The following is a 14,020-nucleotide window of genomic DNA, read 5'->3' on the forward strand; positions in this document are numbered from 1 at the left end:
AACTATGCAAACATTTAATTTCAAACCCAGTATCATAGCTATTAAACTATTACTTGTTATGATGTTATTTATGTTATGATCTTGTTATGACATATAGCGCAACTGTGCTCACGGTGACCCGAGTTCGATTCCCCTCTCAAGGTCCTTTGCTGATCCCGCTCCCACCTCTCCTCCCAGCTCTTTCCTGTCATCTCTCTACTGTCCTATCGCAATAAAAGGCATAAAAAGCCCAAAAATATAAGTAAAATAATAATAATAATATAAAAAAAAAAAGTCTGAATTTGTGGTGGCTGTGCTTTAAATTAAATTATTACACAGCTCAACTTAAGTCAGTGTTAAATGCTTGATAATTTTTCTTGGCGGAAGCTTTGCGTTTGGTTAGCTAATAAAATATTAAACCTTCAATATTGTGTGGACAATTTCTTAATTCTGTCATCCTGGTATCATGGACTTGCTCTATTATTTCATACAAACGCAGCTGCTGCCATTTTTTTTTTTTTTTTTTTTTTTTTTTGTACACTGTAATGGATTATAAGATAACTAACAAACTAGTACTACTACTTAATTATTTATGTGGTGAAATGTTGTGTAAGAAAACTGGTATGACTGCACTGTATCCCTAAAATGTATAGTTTGAACTTGCCGTTTGGTAGCAACTGATTTCTTCATGGAAGCTTTGCGTTCAAATATTCTAAACATCTAAATAATCTATCAAGCAGCTGTGTAATAAGTGAGATAATATACATTCAGCCAGTTGTTATCGCAAAATAAATATGTATTATCCCTTACTTATTATAATCTTAATTCAAGTGATAAAGTCTGACAGTAATCAGTGTTGAGTGCTGCTGTAAGGTTAACTCTGCCTAGTTTAAATGTTTCAAAATGATGAACAGTTGAAAATATTAGAAATTTGGAAAAGTAATCACAAAGTAATTAAAAGTAATAAGTTACATTACTTTAATAAAGTAATTGAAAAGTTACACTACTTATTACATTTTAAATCAAGTAACTTGTAACCTGTAACCTATTACATTTCCAAAGTAACCTTCCCAACACTGCACAAATATGTACAGTGCTTCGTGTCTGTAATGGTGTGTACTGCGCCTTTAAGAGAGGCTCGTCAAGGAACTCGACTCATCCGAGCGTGTGGACTCTGGACTGCAACATAGTTCGATGTGAGCGCGAATAGCGATTAAAAACTGTCGATACAAGCCTCGTTTCAAACGGACTCCTGAAACACTAGCCAGTGTAAACACTGTGGCATGGGAAACGGAATAAATAAGGTAGATGGACATGACTTCCCTATTCTCCTTCTGCTTTAGGTCTGTAACTTTGAGTAGGAATGTAATCTTGATGTTGGAAATGTGATGAGAATCAAACGCAGACCAAACATGACGCTGGTTAAGGGAAGGGTTATCGATTTAAACAGTAACGAAACTTAAGCGCGCAACGGTCAGCGCCTGTTCTCAACCGATTCCTCAAATCATGTGTTTTGTTTGATTACGATAAAAGTGCTGAAAACATCCCACTGGTTTTACAGTGAAGGAGGACCCGAGACTTATCTAAAGAACCACTAGTAACACCTTAGCAACGCGCTGACAACCACATAAAGCCCCCTAGCAACTACATAGCAGCGTGCTAACTACTAGAAAGCATTAGCAAGTGCATAACAATACCCTAGCAACCTAGCAACCACATAGCAACACGCTAATGATTGCTCACATAAAAACACCTTAGCAATGTAAAAAAAATTTTTTTTTTTTTTTAATCAGTTTTCGAGAAATGTGTCATTCCATCACTTGCACACCCATTGATCCTCTGTAGTAAATGGGTGCCGTCGGAATAAAAGCCCAAACAGCTGATAAGAACATCACAAAGCCCAAACATCACAATAGTCCACAAGTAATCCACACCACTCCAAAAAAACAAAAGCTGAAGCAAATCCATCATTAAGAAGTTTTGAACTCCAAACCACTGCTTTCAACTTCAGACCCTCGCTTCCGTTGAGTCCATAATCCATAATAATGCTTCCTCCAGTGAAAACGTCATCTGATATGAATCAGGAGAGAACAGACACTGTTAACAAGTGAAAATACCTGTTGTAAGGCATGTTGTCAAATTATATGAGGTCAAATTGTCACAGTGGGAACTTGCTGTATTTTAACACTGATTTCAGAAGAAAAAAACATTTAATGTAAACATTTGTACTGTCTAAGGCAGGGCTCATTCCTGAAGAGTTAAGATGTAATTACATAAACAAATCAGCTAATCATGGTCTTCAGGATCACCAGATTGCTAGAAAGCAGAGCTGAGTAGATTACTTACAAATTGTAGTCCATTACTGATTACAGATTACATTATGAAAACTGTAGTTAGTAATGTAATCTAGGTTACTCGTTTTAGGAAATTCTGACTACTTTTAGATTACATTTTACCTAACCTTGTTTTAAACTTATTATCAAACATGCCATACTTATAATTAAAAAAAGCAAAAGAGAAAAGAAAAGAAAAGAAAAAAAATATTATATATAAAATATAAAAAACATCATAAAATGCATTGAACATTACATTACATTGTTTTTTCCCAAACTGGGCTTAAAGTATAAACTGCAGTGGGTGTTTGACTTGATAAAAAGCTAATAATTAATTGAATCATAAAAAATGTACAATACAATTAATTATATAAACACTTAAAGACTAAAAATAGAACAACATTCAACATGCGAATGTGTGTTAAATTATTGGAGTATTAACTTTCAAGTAAATACTTCAAGTAAATATTGCATGTCAAAGGGGTTTGGAGACTAAAAAAATAAAAGCATCCATAAATTATGAAGAATTTACTGCCATTGTGTGAATTATATGTAATCATGTAATTTATCAAATAGAACTGTAATCTGATTTCAAGCATTACAAATGTAATGCACTCTAATAACGAGTAGTTAATTTTTGGAATCTGATAACGTATTCCAAATTACAGGTAATCGGTTACTACCCAGCACTGCTAGAAAGCGATTTTCAAAAGTAGAAAAGGTAACATACAAAAATATCAAACCTCTAGTTTGGCCAAGAAATTAAATATATTAAATTATAAGATTTATTTGACAGCTTGCCAAAATAAAAAATGTGTTGATGTGGAAAAATATTGTTTACTTGTTTAAGAGCTTCACAAAAACATGGTGTTACAGCAAATTCAGAAGATACTGTAAAATAATTCTTGAACTGATGTTTGCAACAACAGTTGTCAATTTTAGGAAAGCGGTTTGAGTGCTCTAAGATGTAGTTTGGTGTTCTTTTGGTTTGGTTGTGACTGAACAAACCTGCTTGGGCCGTTCCAGGTTCTGCCAGACCTGTACTTGGGTAATTTCAAAGGTAAGAATGAACAATGCTAGAATCGATAACCCCATTTTAATAAAGTGCATGGGTATGAAAGATGATAAATGTGTCATTTTATTCTTACAGATGCCAGAGACAGGGAGCAATTAGCCAGAAACAACATCACACACATCCTCTCCATCCATGACACCGCTGCGCCCATGTTACAGGTACTCGACTCTTTATTTCATGTCTTCAAAATATAGAGAGGTTTTCTGTACTGATGCACACATATGATAATCACAGTGTCATGTCATGACCTCAGCATACTTCATTTTCAGTGGTTCGGCTTTGTTATACTAATTGATAACATGTGATCTCACCCCTCATTACCTGCTTCACTGCTTGTGTTAGACTGATCTGTCCGACGTTCATGCATGACTTGAACAGATCTCCTGATGACCTTCCCTATAGAAACTTTGTGATGGCTGTGTGCAGAGTTTATTATGAAATGTAAATTTTGCAATGATAACCAATGTAGTAACCAAGAGTTCTGGTGTCTGGTGATGCATGAGTGGTTCTTACCCTGTATAGGTAACATGCAGTCGTTTCTTTGCCATATTACAGATTTCATATTACAGATTTCATACAGGCTCTAGGACCAATTTCTCAACACTTAGGTAACTTTTTCAAAGCACATAGTGTGGGCTAAACTGTGGATCATTTTCAAAAAAATTTAATGCACCTACAGGCCAACATGCATTATTTTCAAAACTGTTAAACTTAAGTTCAGAACCTAATACAAAACTGAATAAAAGGCAGAAATTTGCAACATTTCTACAGCAAAGCCATAATGAGATGTATTCCAGATCTAAACAAATGAAATGCTATTGAGACAATCAGACATAGCTGGACACCTACACAGGTGTTAGTTTTTCAGTTTCATTCCCATCTATGCAAAATGGGAAACTTAAGGATCATTTTGTTCTATAATGTAAACATGGACTATGTAACACATACTGCTGTGAATTATAGGCAGTAGAAAGTGTCAGTCTTGTTTTGTAGAGACACTTTACAGAAGAAATCATTGTGTAATGCTGCCTGTAGGTCAATTTTTTTTTTTTTTTTTATGTGTTTGTTAGATGTGTGAGTTGAGATAAGTTGATCTGTGACAGTATGAAGTGTTTTGGTAGTTTAGTGCATTTTCAGTGTAATATTTCATGCTGTGCCAAGCTGAGTCAGTTAGGAGAAAAGTTTTGGAAAAAAGTGACCTTTAATATTGAGAAATAACAGTGCAAATGCTAACTTGTAAGGTTTCAGCAATGCAGGCTTTTATGAAGCATCATAAAATAATGAAGTAAACTACTCACCCATTGTTTATGAATCAGGAGTCTTTTAGACTTGCAAGTTACACTGTCGACACAGTGACAGACACACAAACACTTTCTATGCCGTGAATCTCTTTAAGCAGTTTATAACTGAACTTTGGTGCTTGGATTCAGTTCCACGTTGATGAATCCAGCAGCAGAAAAGGTCTTAATTATCATTTTAAGAGGTCTTAAATTTGGATGACCTCACTACAGCCTAATGTGATTATTTAACTTTAAAAGCATATAATTTTTTTGCATTCTAAAAACTTACCGTTTCAGAGCAGTTCACAATCAAAGAATGTTATGCTTTTATGTCAATATATAGACTATGACAGTGTTTTTTTTATGGTGTTTAAATTTTAATATATAATAGATGGTTGTAAGTGTGCATATTTTACCTTTCTCATCTGTTTGAATGAGCAGCTGGAAGTGGTAAAGCACAGACATTTCAAAATAAGAGTCCTGGTGGTATTTCAGGATTGTTTCGAATTAAAAGTCCCTTATTATGCATGCAGTCTTTTTTTTTGGACATTATCGTTAACAGAAAGCAAAGACTGAGAACATGAATTAACATGCAATATATAGATTTTATCACAGTCAGCACAGTCATCTTTAAATACATTATTATTAAATCAGCAAAATCTAGAAAAATTGACCAACCTCTAATTTAATTGTATTGATGTATACATAAACCAATTTCTTTGGAATTTTTGCAGTTGAATGTGCTGCAGTCAGTTTAATTAAGTGAAGAATCTAAGATGCATGATTTATTTTGTGTGGCTTTGTTCTGTATGGGCGTGCAATATTCATTGCATTTGTGCACGTCTTAAAAACTCTTGTGTTTGCTTCAGGAAATTCTGCAGATACCCTGAAGCAGACATTCTCAGCAAAAGGCTTTTCTTACAGGAAAACGAGCCTTTCTGCACTTCTGTTTGTGCTAAATGCATTGTGCCCTTTGCAGATCTGTGAAGACGAATGAGAGTAAAACAATGAAATATGCTGCATTTGTGCATGCTGTGTTTTGAGTTTATTATATAATGAGCACTCTGCAGAAATAAAACATTGTGTGCACATGCAATGAGGAGGTCTTGACATGTCATGAAACAACAGGTTTAGCCTCTGTGTCTAACTTTTTGCTCTGTCATTGTTCAGCATGTGATTTTAAGGCGTATTAAAGCACATCTCTGTCTTTCCTCTGTTTCTTAAGGAGATGACTTATCTTTGTATCCCAGCAGCAGATTCACCCACGCAAAACCTGTGAGTAGGCATGCATTTCTGATGGGCTCGTTCACTAATAGTTAACCGATCTCTCTCGGCCGCCAGTGGGCAGCGCGAGTCACTGTAGCAACCTGAAGATGCGAATGCTTCTCAGAAACAAACGCTTTAGAAGTTCTGCATTCACACATGCTGTTCTCTCTCGTCTTTTCTCCAGTCTTTACTAACACAAACTCTCTGATGTTAATTTTTCGTTCTATATCAAACTAGTTACACCCTTGAGCGTGTGTGCGTTCACACACTCACACACACACACACGAGACCCGCACGTACGCACACTTCCTCTTGTGGCCCTTTGGTGCAGGAAGGAAGTCGTGAGCTGGGTTCTGCAGTGATGCCTTGGTCTCACTACGCCTTTATTTTTATCCCCCTTTACCATCAGTCCTCATGTCACCCTCACGAGCACTTCGAAACCCGGCCATGCGTAATGTGAAACTGACCCTCTTTAACCAAACTGGACCAGCCCAGCCCTTTCTCATCCTGGTCCTGTCAAAAGGATGGATGTTCTGGAGGAAATACGGCCGTACCTGTCGTGGTGCTGTTGTTTCTTCATGCTTAAAAAAAAAAAAAAAAAACCACAGTCAGATTTCTGGATTTCTTTGACAGCCACTATCTAGAAACCTTTTTTTCTTGCAAGCAGAATATTCAAACAGAAAGGCAAAAATGCTTTATTTCATCTTTAGTTGTGCATGTAGGCATGTATTCTTAATCTAATAGGCGTTAGCGTGAAGATGTCAACACAACATTGCCAGTGATTAAGTAGTGCACATTTTCCCCAGTCATGGAAAACCTGTAAATATCAGGGGATTTTATAATTGTTATTTTAAGGCATGTGAAAGTCCTACAAATACCTACAGTGAATCTGCTCTCTTAAAAATACAGGTTCCAAAAGGGGGTTTTCACTGCGATGCCTTAGAAGAATCGTTCTGAGTTCTTCAAAAAACCTTTCGGGGAACAGTTCATAAAAGTTTTTTTTTTCTTAGTCTGAAGTAGAGGTCATCTCAGGTCCTAAAATCTGTAGTCATTCTTGCATAATGTCTTAAAAGAAAAACTCGACAACATTTATTTTCGAATGCGACCGGACCCAATCTAAACGTCACTGACGTGTGCACAGCCTGCGGCAAGGGTCAGTCAGGAAGACTCCTGGTATCCTATTGACTGATTTGGCTGCTGCTCCACTACTTTCATTTATTTACTTATTATTAGTTTATATTATTACCTGCATGATGGATACAGGTTGTTTCTAAGTTTGGCTTTCAGTTGTGAGCAGTGAATTGGAAAAATAAATGTGACTGCGTGATAAAAATTAAATCAGTAGGCTAACAAATCATTGATTCGCCAGTACCAGTACCAGTACCAGTTCCGACTTCTGCAGGCAAAAAAAAAAAAAGAAAAAGAAAAAAGCCTGTATGAACATGCAATGTAATGAAGCAAGTTGCTTTCCCTGATGGATCTCATATCTATAAGATGGATTTCTGCGTGCAAATCTACAAATGTTTGTTACTTTTCGACATGCATTTCTCAAAATTTGACCTAAACAAATGCTCAAGTACGCATCTGGGATGGTTTAAAAGGATTCGGGTCTTACCGGGTCTATTGGAGAAAGCACTTTTATCTTAAATTACTTGAGACACGAGACTGCTAATTCCAAACTTGACCCATGTCCGATGCACTCGTTGACGTTTTGGACTCGAATCTGCTCTGGCCTTGGGTCAGACCTTGGGTTTTTGGATCCAAATGGACCTGTGAAGAACATTTTAATAATCTGAAGAACCTTTTAAACACAATAAAGAATATTTTGTGATTCCATGCATTAGGGCCGGGCGATTTTCCGATTTCCGATTCAATCGAATTTAATGCTTTGCCACGATTTTATTTTTTAGAAATCACAGAATTGCAGTTTTGAATAGAAATAGTACCGAACATTAGAACAGTTTTACAATATGCCAAAGATAACTGGAAAGAGAAAAAAAAACGTATCGCTAGGCGCCATTCACGAAGAATGCGCTGTTGCTTTAAAAAAGATGCAACGCAAGAAAAAAAACATGCAAGAAAATGGGAGTAAACTTCTTTTAACTTGAGCACCGCATTTTTATAATGCCGTTTCATGCATGAGAAAAAACAGTGGAGAAGCAGCAAACTTGAATAAAAAATCTGTAAAGAACTACTACTGTATGTCTGATATTTCATGTTTGGATCACTGTGACAGGCTGAAAGCTGCTGTTCATTGTTTTTACAGAACATTTATAGTTAATAATAGTCTACTGGTGTTATACCTTCAGTTATTTTAAAGTTGAATTACCTTGATTTTTTTTTTTTTTTTCTTTTTTTAAAAAGCATTTTCCTAATATTATTTCTGAACATATAATATGTACGATCCAAGTTTGTACAAGATGTAGTTGTAGTTCATGCATCTTTTCTGCAAAGTGATTTGTTTAACATTTACATCATGTTGACAACTTCATGTGTGGTGCTCTTGAATATTACTTGTTACTTGAATTATGTTATAGTTATATTTTCAAGTTAACTAGTTAAAAATCTTTAAAAATCAAGAATCGGTATAAGATTCTGAAAAAAAAATTAATTAAATTAATTAATTAAGTAAAGATTTTTTTTTTTTTTTTTTTTTTTTTTTGCCGTATCGCCCAGCCCTACGCATGCATGTTAAAGTTTCTTCATCAATGCCAATGAAGAACCTTTATTGTAAGGATTGATTTTCTAGATTCTATTTGCTCTAAAATATCTTTGCGAGTGTAGTCAAACTTGTTTGTCGGACTCGTTTGGGTATATAATTTATAATTGTTCAAATCTATCAATTGAAACGATTGGTACCCTACATACAAAAGAAAATCTGCCCCAATGATTTAAAGGAAATAGTTTTATAGCATTACTTACCAGACTTTATCAGCCCTTATGGCTATCATTGTACCTGTGTGTTGTTAATCAACGAATCCTTCTGTTCCCCTTGTTCTTGGATAAGGTCTTGGTTCTGTTACACAGAATTTGGAGATGAGGGTGCAGTGTTTCAATAATATTTTCACAAGAAGCTAGGAAACATGACTGAGCTTGCCAACATAAGATCCATAGGAGGACAAAACCTAAGTAAAAACAAAATGTTTGTTTTGAAAAGTACAAAAATACTTTGTAAAAGCAATATGAATAGAGCAACTTAATCAAAGTCTTCTGAAGAGACACAATCACTTCATATGAAGAACAGATTTCATTTAGTCTTTAATACATAAAACGAGATCATAAAACCAATACAGTCCAGAAACTTTTGATCATTGATCATTCAAAGACCTTGAAATGATAGAAACTCGTTTTTTTTTTTGTATGTACTGTAGTAATCATATACTTTTTTGTATATCAAACTTCATCCTAACTTTATTTTTGGGGCTCTTACTTGTTATTAATAATTATATGTAGTGTGCAGATGAGAATATAGAAATACTTATTGCCAGTTTTATATTTAAGCCAGTGTTTTAATGCTGTTTGAAACCGTTTCAGCTTACTGAAATGTTTTGAGCGTTTCAGTACACGCTCGTTTGAGTATCAGCATCGAGCCTAAATAAAGTTTTGACAGGAACTACGAAGGCAGTAAATACCGAAGTTGTAAAAGCTATGTCTTGTAGACTAGCCGGCCGCTCTGAGTAATCTGCATCTGGAAAACATCATGTACACAGGATGTCTCGTAATTCTCTGTTTACTGCTACGGTTACGACCTTCCCACTGCTGGAGGAACGGCACTGTCAGCGTCATTATATGGTCATCGTCTGAATGAAGACCTTTAGAGAATCCAGAAGGAGTGGCCCCATAATGTTTTTTTTTTTTTTTGTGCACGATTAACAGGATAGTTCACCCAAAGTAAATATTCTGTCATCATTTTTTTAATCCTCATGTTGTTCCAAACCTGCACAATGTTTTTTTTTTTTCTTTTGTGGAAGACGAAAGAAGATATTTTGATGATTCATGATGTTTTATTGTTGTTGGTGTTTTTTTTTATATACAGCGAAAATTGTTTTGAAACCAGATGACTTTCAGATAAAACAAAAATGGTTCAAAAACATTCTAGAAAATATCTTTTGAGTGATCAATATTTTAAGCCACACTCAATGCCTGAATGTCAATGCTTTAGATAACAAAATATCAAAACAAACTCAAGACATTTATACATTAACACTTGCACAAAATGGAGTTGTCAGAAAAATATGATGTTGTTTTTTAATTTAATTTAATTTATTTATTTTTTATTTTAGGGTCATGAACAAACCTGCAGAGTTTTGTAACTCTAAGGTGTTGTGGGGTGTGTGTATGTGCATGCAAAATGTTTATTACAGTTATTATGTTCGTGGTCAATTTGACCCACAATTTCATGGTTAAGAACAGCTGCAGTTGACATTTTATGTTCGGTTCTCAACTATTTAGCATTTGGCAGTCACTTTAGTGTGAAGAAATGTACACTGCGTTGAAGGCGTAAATTTTTTTATCAGTTCAAGCATAGTAATTTGCTGCGAATCAAACACATGATCTTGCCGTTGCTAGTGCCATTGGTCACACTGATTTTGGGGACCAATTCCTCACTATTAACTAGCTAAAAACTATGCCTCAAATTACTAATTTGATGCCTATGAATAGTTAGTAAGGTAGTTGTTAGGTTTAGGCATGGGAAGGACTAAGGGATCTAAAGTATGGTCATGCAGTATACAACATTAATAGGTGCTTTATAAATACTAATAAATTGGCAATATGCTAGTAATATGCATGCTAATAAGCAACTAGTTAATAGTGAGAATTAGTCCCTAAACTAGCGTTACCATACCATGCTCAACTGCTTGAGCACACCAACATAAAAAAATAAAAATAGAAATGTTACATTAAAAAAGTTACAATACTTTTTATAATCCTTTTTTTTTTTTAAGTTTAAAGTTGAAAAACAAAAAGTACTTAAAATACAGTTTTAGTTATCATATGTGATGACATTCATTGAAATTCATATTGTGAATAAATAAGCTTTCAGTTGATGTATGGTTTGTTAGGATAGGACAATATTTGGCTGAGATACAACTATTTGAATATATGGAATTTGAGGGTGCAAAAAAATGTAAATATTGAGAAAATCGCCTTTAAAGTTTCTAAATGAAGTTCTTAGCAATGCATATTACTAATCAAAAATTAAATTTTGATATATTTACAGTAGGAATTTTACTAAATATCTCCATGGAACATGATCTTTACTTAACTTCCGAATGTTTTTTGGCATAAAAGAAAATTCAATAATTTTGACCCATACAATGTATTTTTGGCTATTGCTACAAATAAACCCCAGCGACCTAAGACTGGTTTTGTGGTCCAGGGTCACATATGTTCTCATGTTTGTTTTTGTTGTAATGTGACAGAAGAGCTTACTCTTTATACCTGATTTTTTTGTTTTGTTTTGTTTTGTTTTCCTATTGTGATTATTAGTGAATTGTATTGAATCCTCTTAGGTTCAGCTTGATCCGTAGCATAATAATCACACCCAGAATTCGAACATGAACGCGTCTTTAGTGTCCAAATACTGTGTTTAACTCTATATTTACTGTATCACCCTTTACCTATTCAGTAAACCTCATCATTGCATTGAAATATGCCACACTGATAGAATTTGGTTTCCTTTCTTCATCCTTCATATTGATTCTCTCTATAGACCTACGTGAGGTTGACAATCTCTTTTCCCTCCACAGAATTCAGCATTTTAAGCAGAGTATTAAGTTCATGCACGACTCCCGACTGAAAGGCGAGGGCTGTCTGGTTCACTGGTAAGTGAGGGGTTCGTTTGTCCTCCAGCTATTGAATCTACACTGTAAATGAACCGGTGTTAGGTATGCATATGATTGCATGCACCAAGATTCTACCTTAAGAGGAAGCAAAATGTGCACTCAACCCAGATACCAGCCCTAATCGAGCCCTGTGTGACTATGTGAACAGCTGATAACTAGGTGTCAAGGGGGGGGTGGGCTATTTTTGAACTTCCCAAAACAACAGTAAACACAAGCCTCTGTTTGATGTGAGACTATAACACCGCTGCGGCCAGAGCCTTTTATTCTCAAAAATATAATGACGTGTGTAGTATTTCTCCGAATTATCAGCTTTCTAATGTGATTTCAACTTGAATGTGTATGGCGAGGAGCTTGTAACCTACAGAATGAACAATCATAAGCAAACACCAGTAATCATCTAATGTCACTGGCCTGTGATTATTCTAAAGGCAACCGACCTGTTATCTTAGAAGCACATTAGCTGCTGAATGTGATGTTTTGCTCTCGTGTCGTCCAGTCTGGCCGGCGTGTCGCGTAGCGTGACCCTGGTGGTGGCGTACGTCATGACCGTCACGACTCTGGGATGGCGGGAGGCTCTGGCTGCGGTGAAGGTGGCGAGACCTTGTGCTTCACCCAACATGGGCTTCCAGAATCAGCTGCAGGAGTTTGAGACCAACCATCTACAGCAGGTGATTTCTCCACGCTTTATGACTAGAAATTTTGTGTCAGTATCTTCACAAACCTGACCTGTTATGTCAGTGATTAACCCTGTAACACCTGATGATGTAAAATGTAACGGTTTATTATAACTTTAGACAAAATATTTTTTAAAAATCTACCCCTGGTTTCACAGACAGGACTTAAGCCTAGTCCCAGACTAAAATGTAATCTGAGCTGTTTCAACTGAAAGAAACTTGCACTGATTAATCTGGAAATATGTTGGTGCCCTTGTTTGTCTCAAAATGCACACCAGCAATGTTTTTTCTAATGCATGTTTATAAAAATTACTTTTAATCCTGGCTTAGTCTAAGCCTAAAGTTTGCATATGTTTTTTTTTTGTTGAGTATATCTGATCCATCAGACTTTTATGGTTCATGTATTCTGATATAGTGAGAATCAGTTTTATTTAGAGACTCAAACTGAGCAAAATATGAATTTAGTGCAGATATTTGATGACATTCTGATGCTTGTGATGTAAATCAATGAGATCTTTATAACGGTAAAGCAGATACTTACATAAAATGATGTAAATATCAGTGGTCACTCTATAGTGTCAATAATATGTCTTAAGTAAGATGAGACTGAAATGATCCAAACATATAAAGCAATGCAATCCAATGATAATTGAGTGATGAACTACTAAACGTTCCTGAAAAGATGTGAGATGTATCGAAGGCTTGGAAACATCATTCCTCCGCTGAGAAAGAGTGCAAGTAAAGCTTGTGGAAACAAAAGATCCTGATGATCTGATTTGAGACTAAAAATGATTCATGGAGAGAATCAAGTAAAGCCAAGCTGCTTCAGTCCAGTATGTGCTCATCTACAAATATTACTACAGTTGTTCTGATGTTTACTTGAGAAAAGTCTGTCAAGATTTGGCAGCAAAAAGTGATGTGAAGCACCAGCTGAATTAGACTAGCTTTTACTTGATAAAAAATGTTATCATGTTGATAAATTAGAGGTCTTTTTGTACTAAATATGATACAGTAGGCTTTGTAGAGTTAATATGTTTGTATAAATGCATGATCCACATGACCCCATGGTTTCTTTAAATATAAATACATGTATTAATCAGAATTCTGCGTGAACACCCACTAAATGATAATTGTTCGTTTATGTTTAGTTCAGAGAATGGCTGAAGGAGGAGTACAAGGAAAACACCTTTAATGATGAGGAGGACGTCCATAACCTGTTGGCACAGATTCCCAGCGTCTCGGCACAGGAGAACGAGGACTTTGAGTAAAACTGATACATCAGACAAACCATTCCTCAGAGACTCGTGTCGTGATGACTGTTATCTGGGATAAGAAACGTCATCATGCGACACGGGATTGTTTGTGTTATGGCACAGCACTGTTTATTAACTTATGGACACTTTTTGTAAATAAGACATATTCAAGGTTTTAATGTTTACTACTGATGCCATGTTAAAAGCACATTTGCATTTTGTTGTTCGGTCTTTACAGCTGTATTATAAAAACTGATTTATACTAGTCTCTGACTTTTTGTTTTATTTTTCTTAAAGCGTTGGTTCCTTCAAAA

The 14,020-nt window shown here is 35.4% G+C and overlaps 1 protein-coding gene across 1 annotated transcript; it reads left to right on the forward strand.

Moving 5' to 3' along the window:
- Positions 1-1,114: 1,114 nt before the first annotated feature.
- Positions 1,115-13,972, forward strand: dusp22b (dual specificity phosphatase 22b). The gene is made up of 7 exons (XM_051123808.1): positions 1,115-1,283; positions 3,339-3,372; positions 3,463-3,545; positions 5,893-5,942; positions 11,684-11,758; positions 12,276-12,447; positions 13,602-13,972. Exons 1-7 carry the CDS (start codon positions 1,263-1,265, stop codon positions 13,719-13,721), a joined length of 555 nt encoding a protein of 184 aa, XP_050979765.1. The 5' UTR covers positions 1,115-1,262; the 3' UTR covers positions 13,722-13,972.
- Positions 13,973-14,020: the final 48 nt, after the last annotated feature.

The sequence above is a fragment of the Labeo rohita genome, chromosome 2 (genome assembly GCF_022985175.1).
Source record: "Labeo rohita strain BAU-BD-2019 chromosome 2, IGBB_LRoh.1.0, whole genome shotgun sequence".
Lineage (NCBI taxonomy): Eukaryota > Metazoa > Chordata > Actinopteri > Cypriniformes > Cyprinidae > Labeo > Labeo rohita.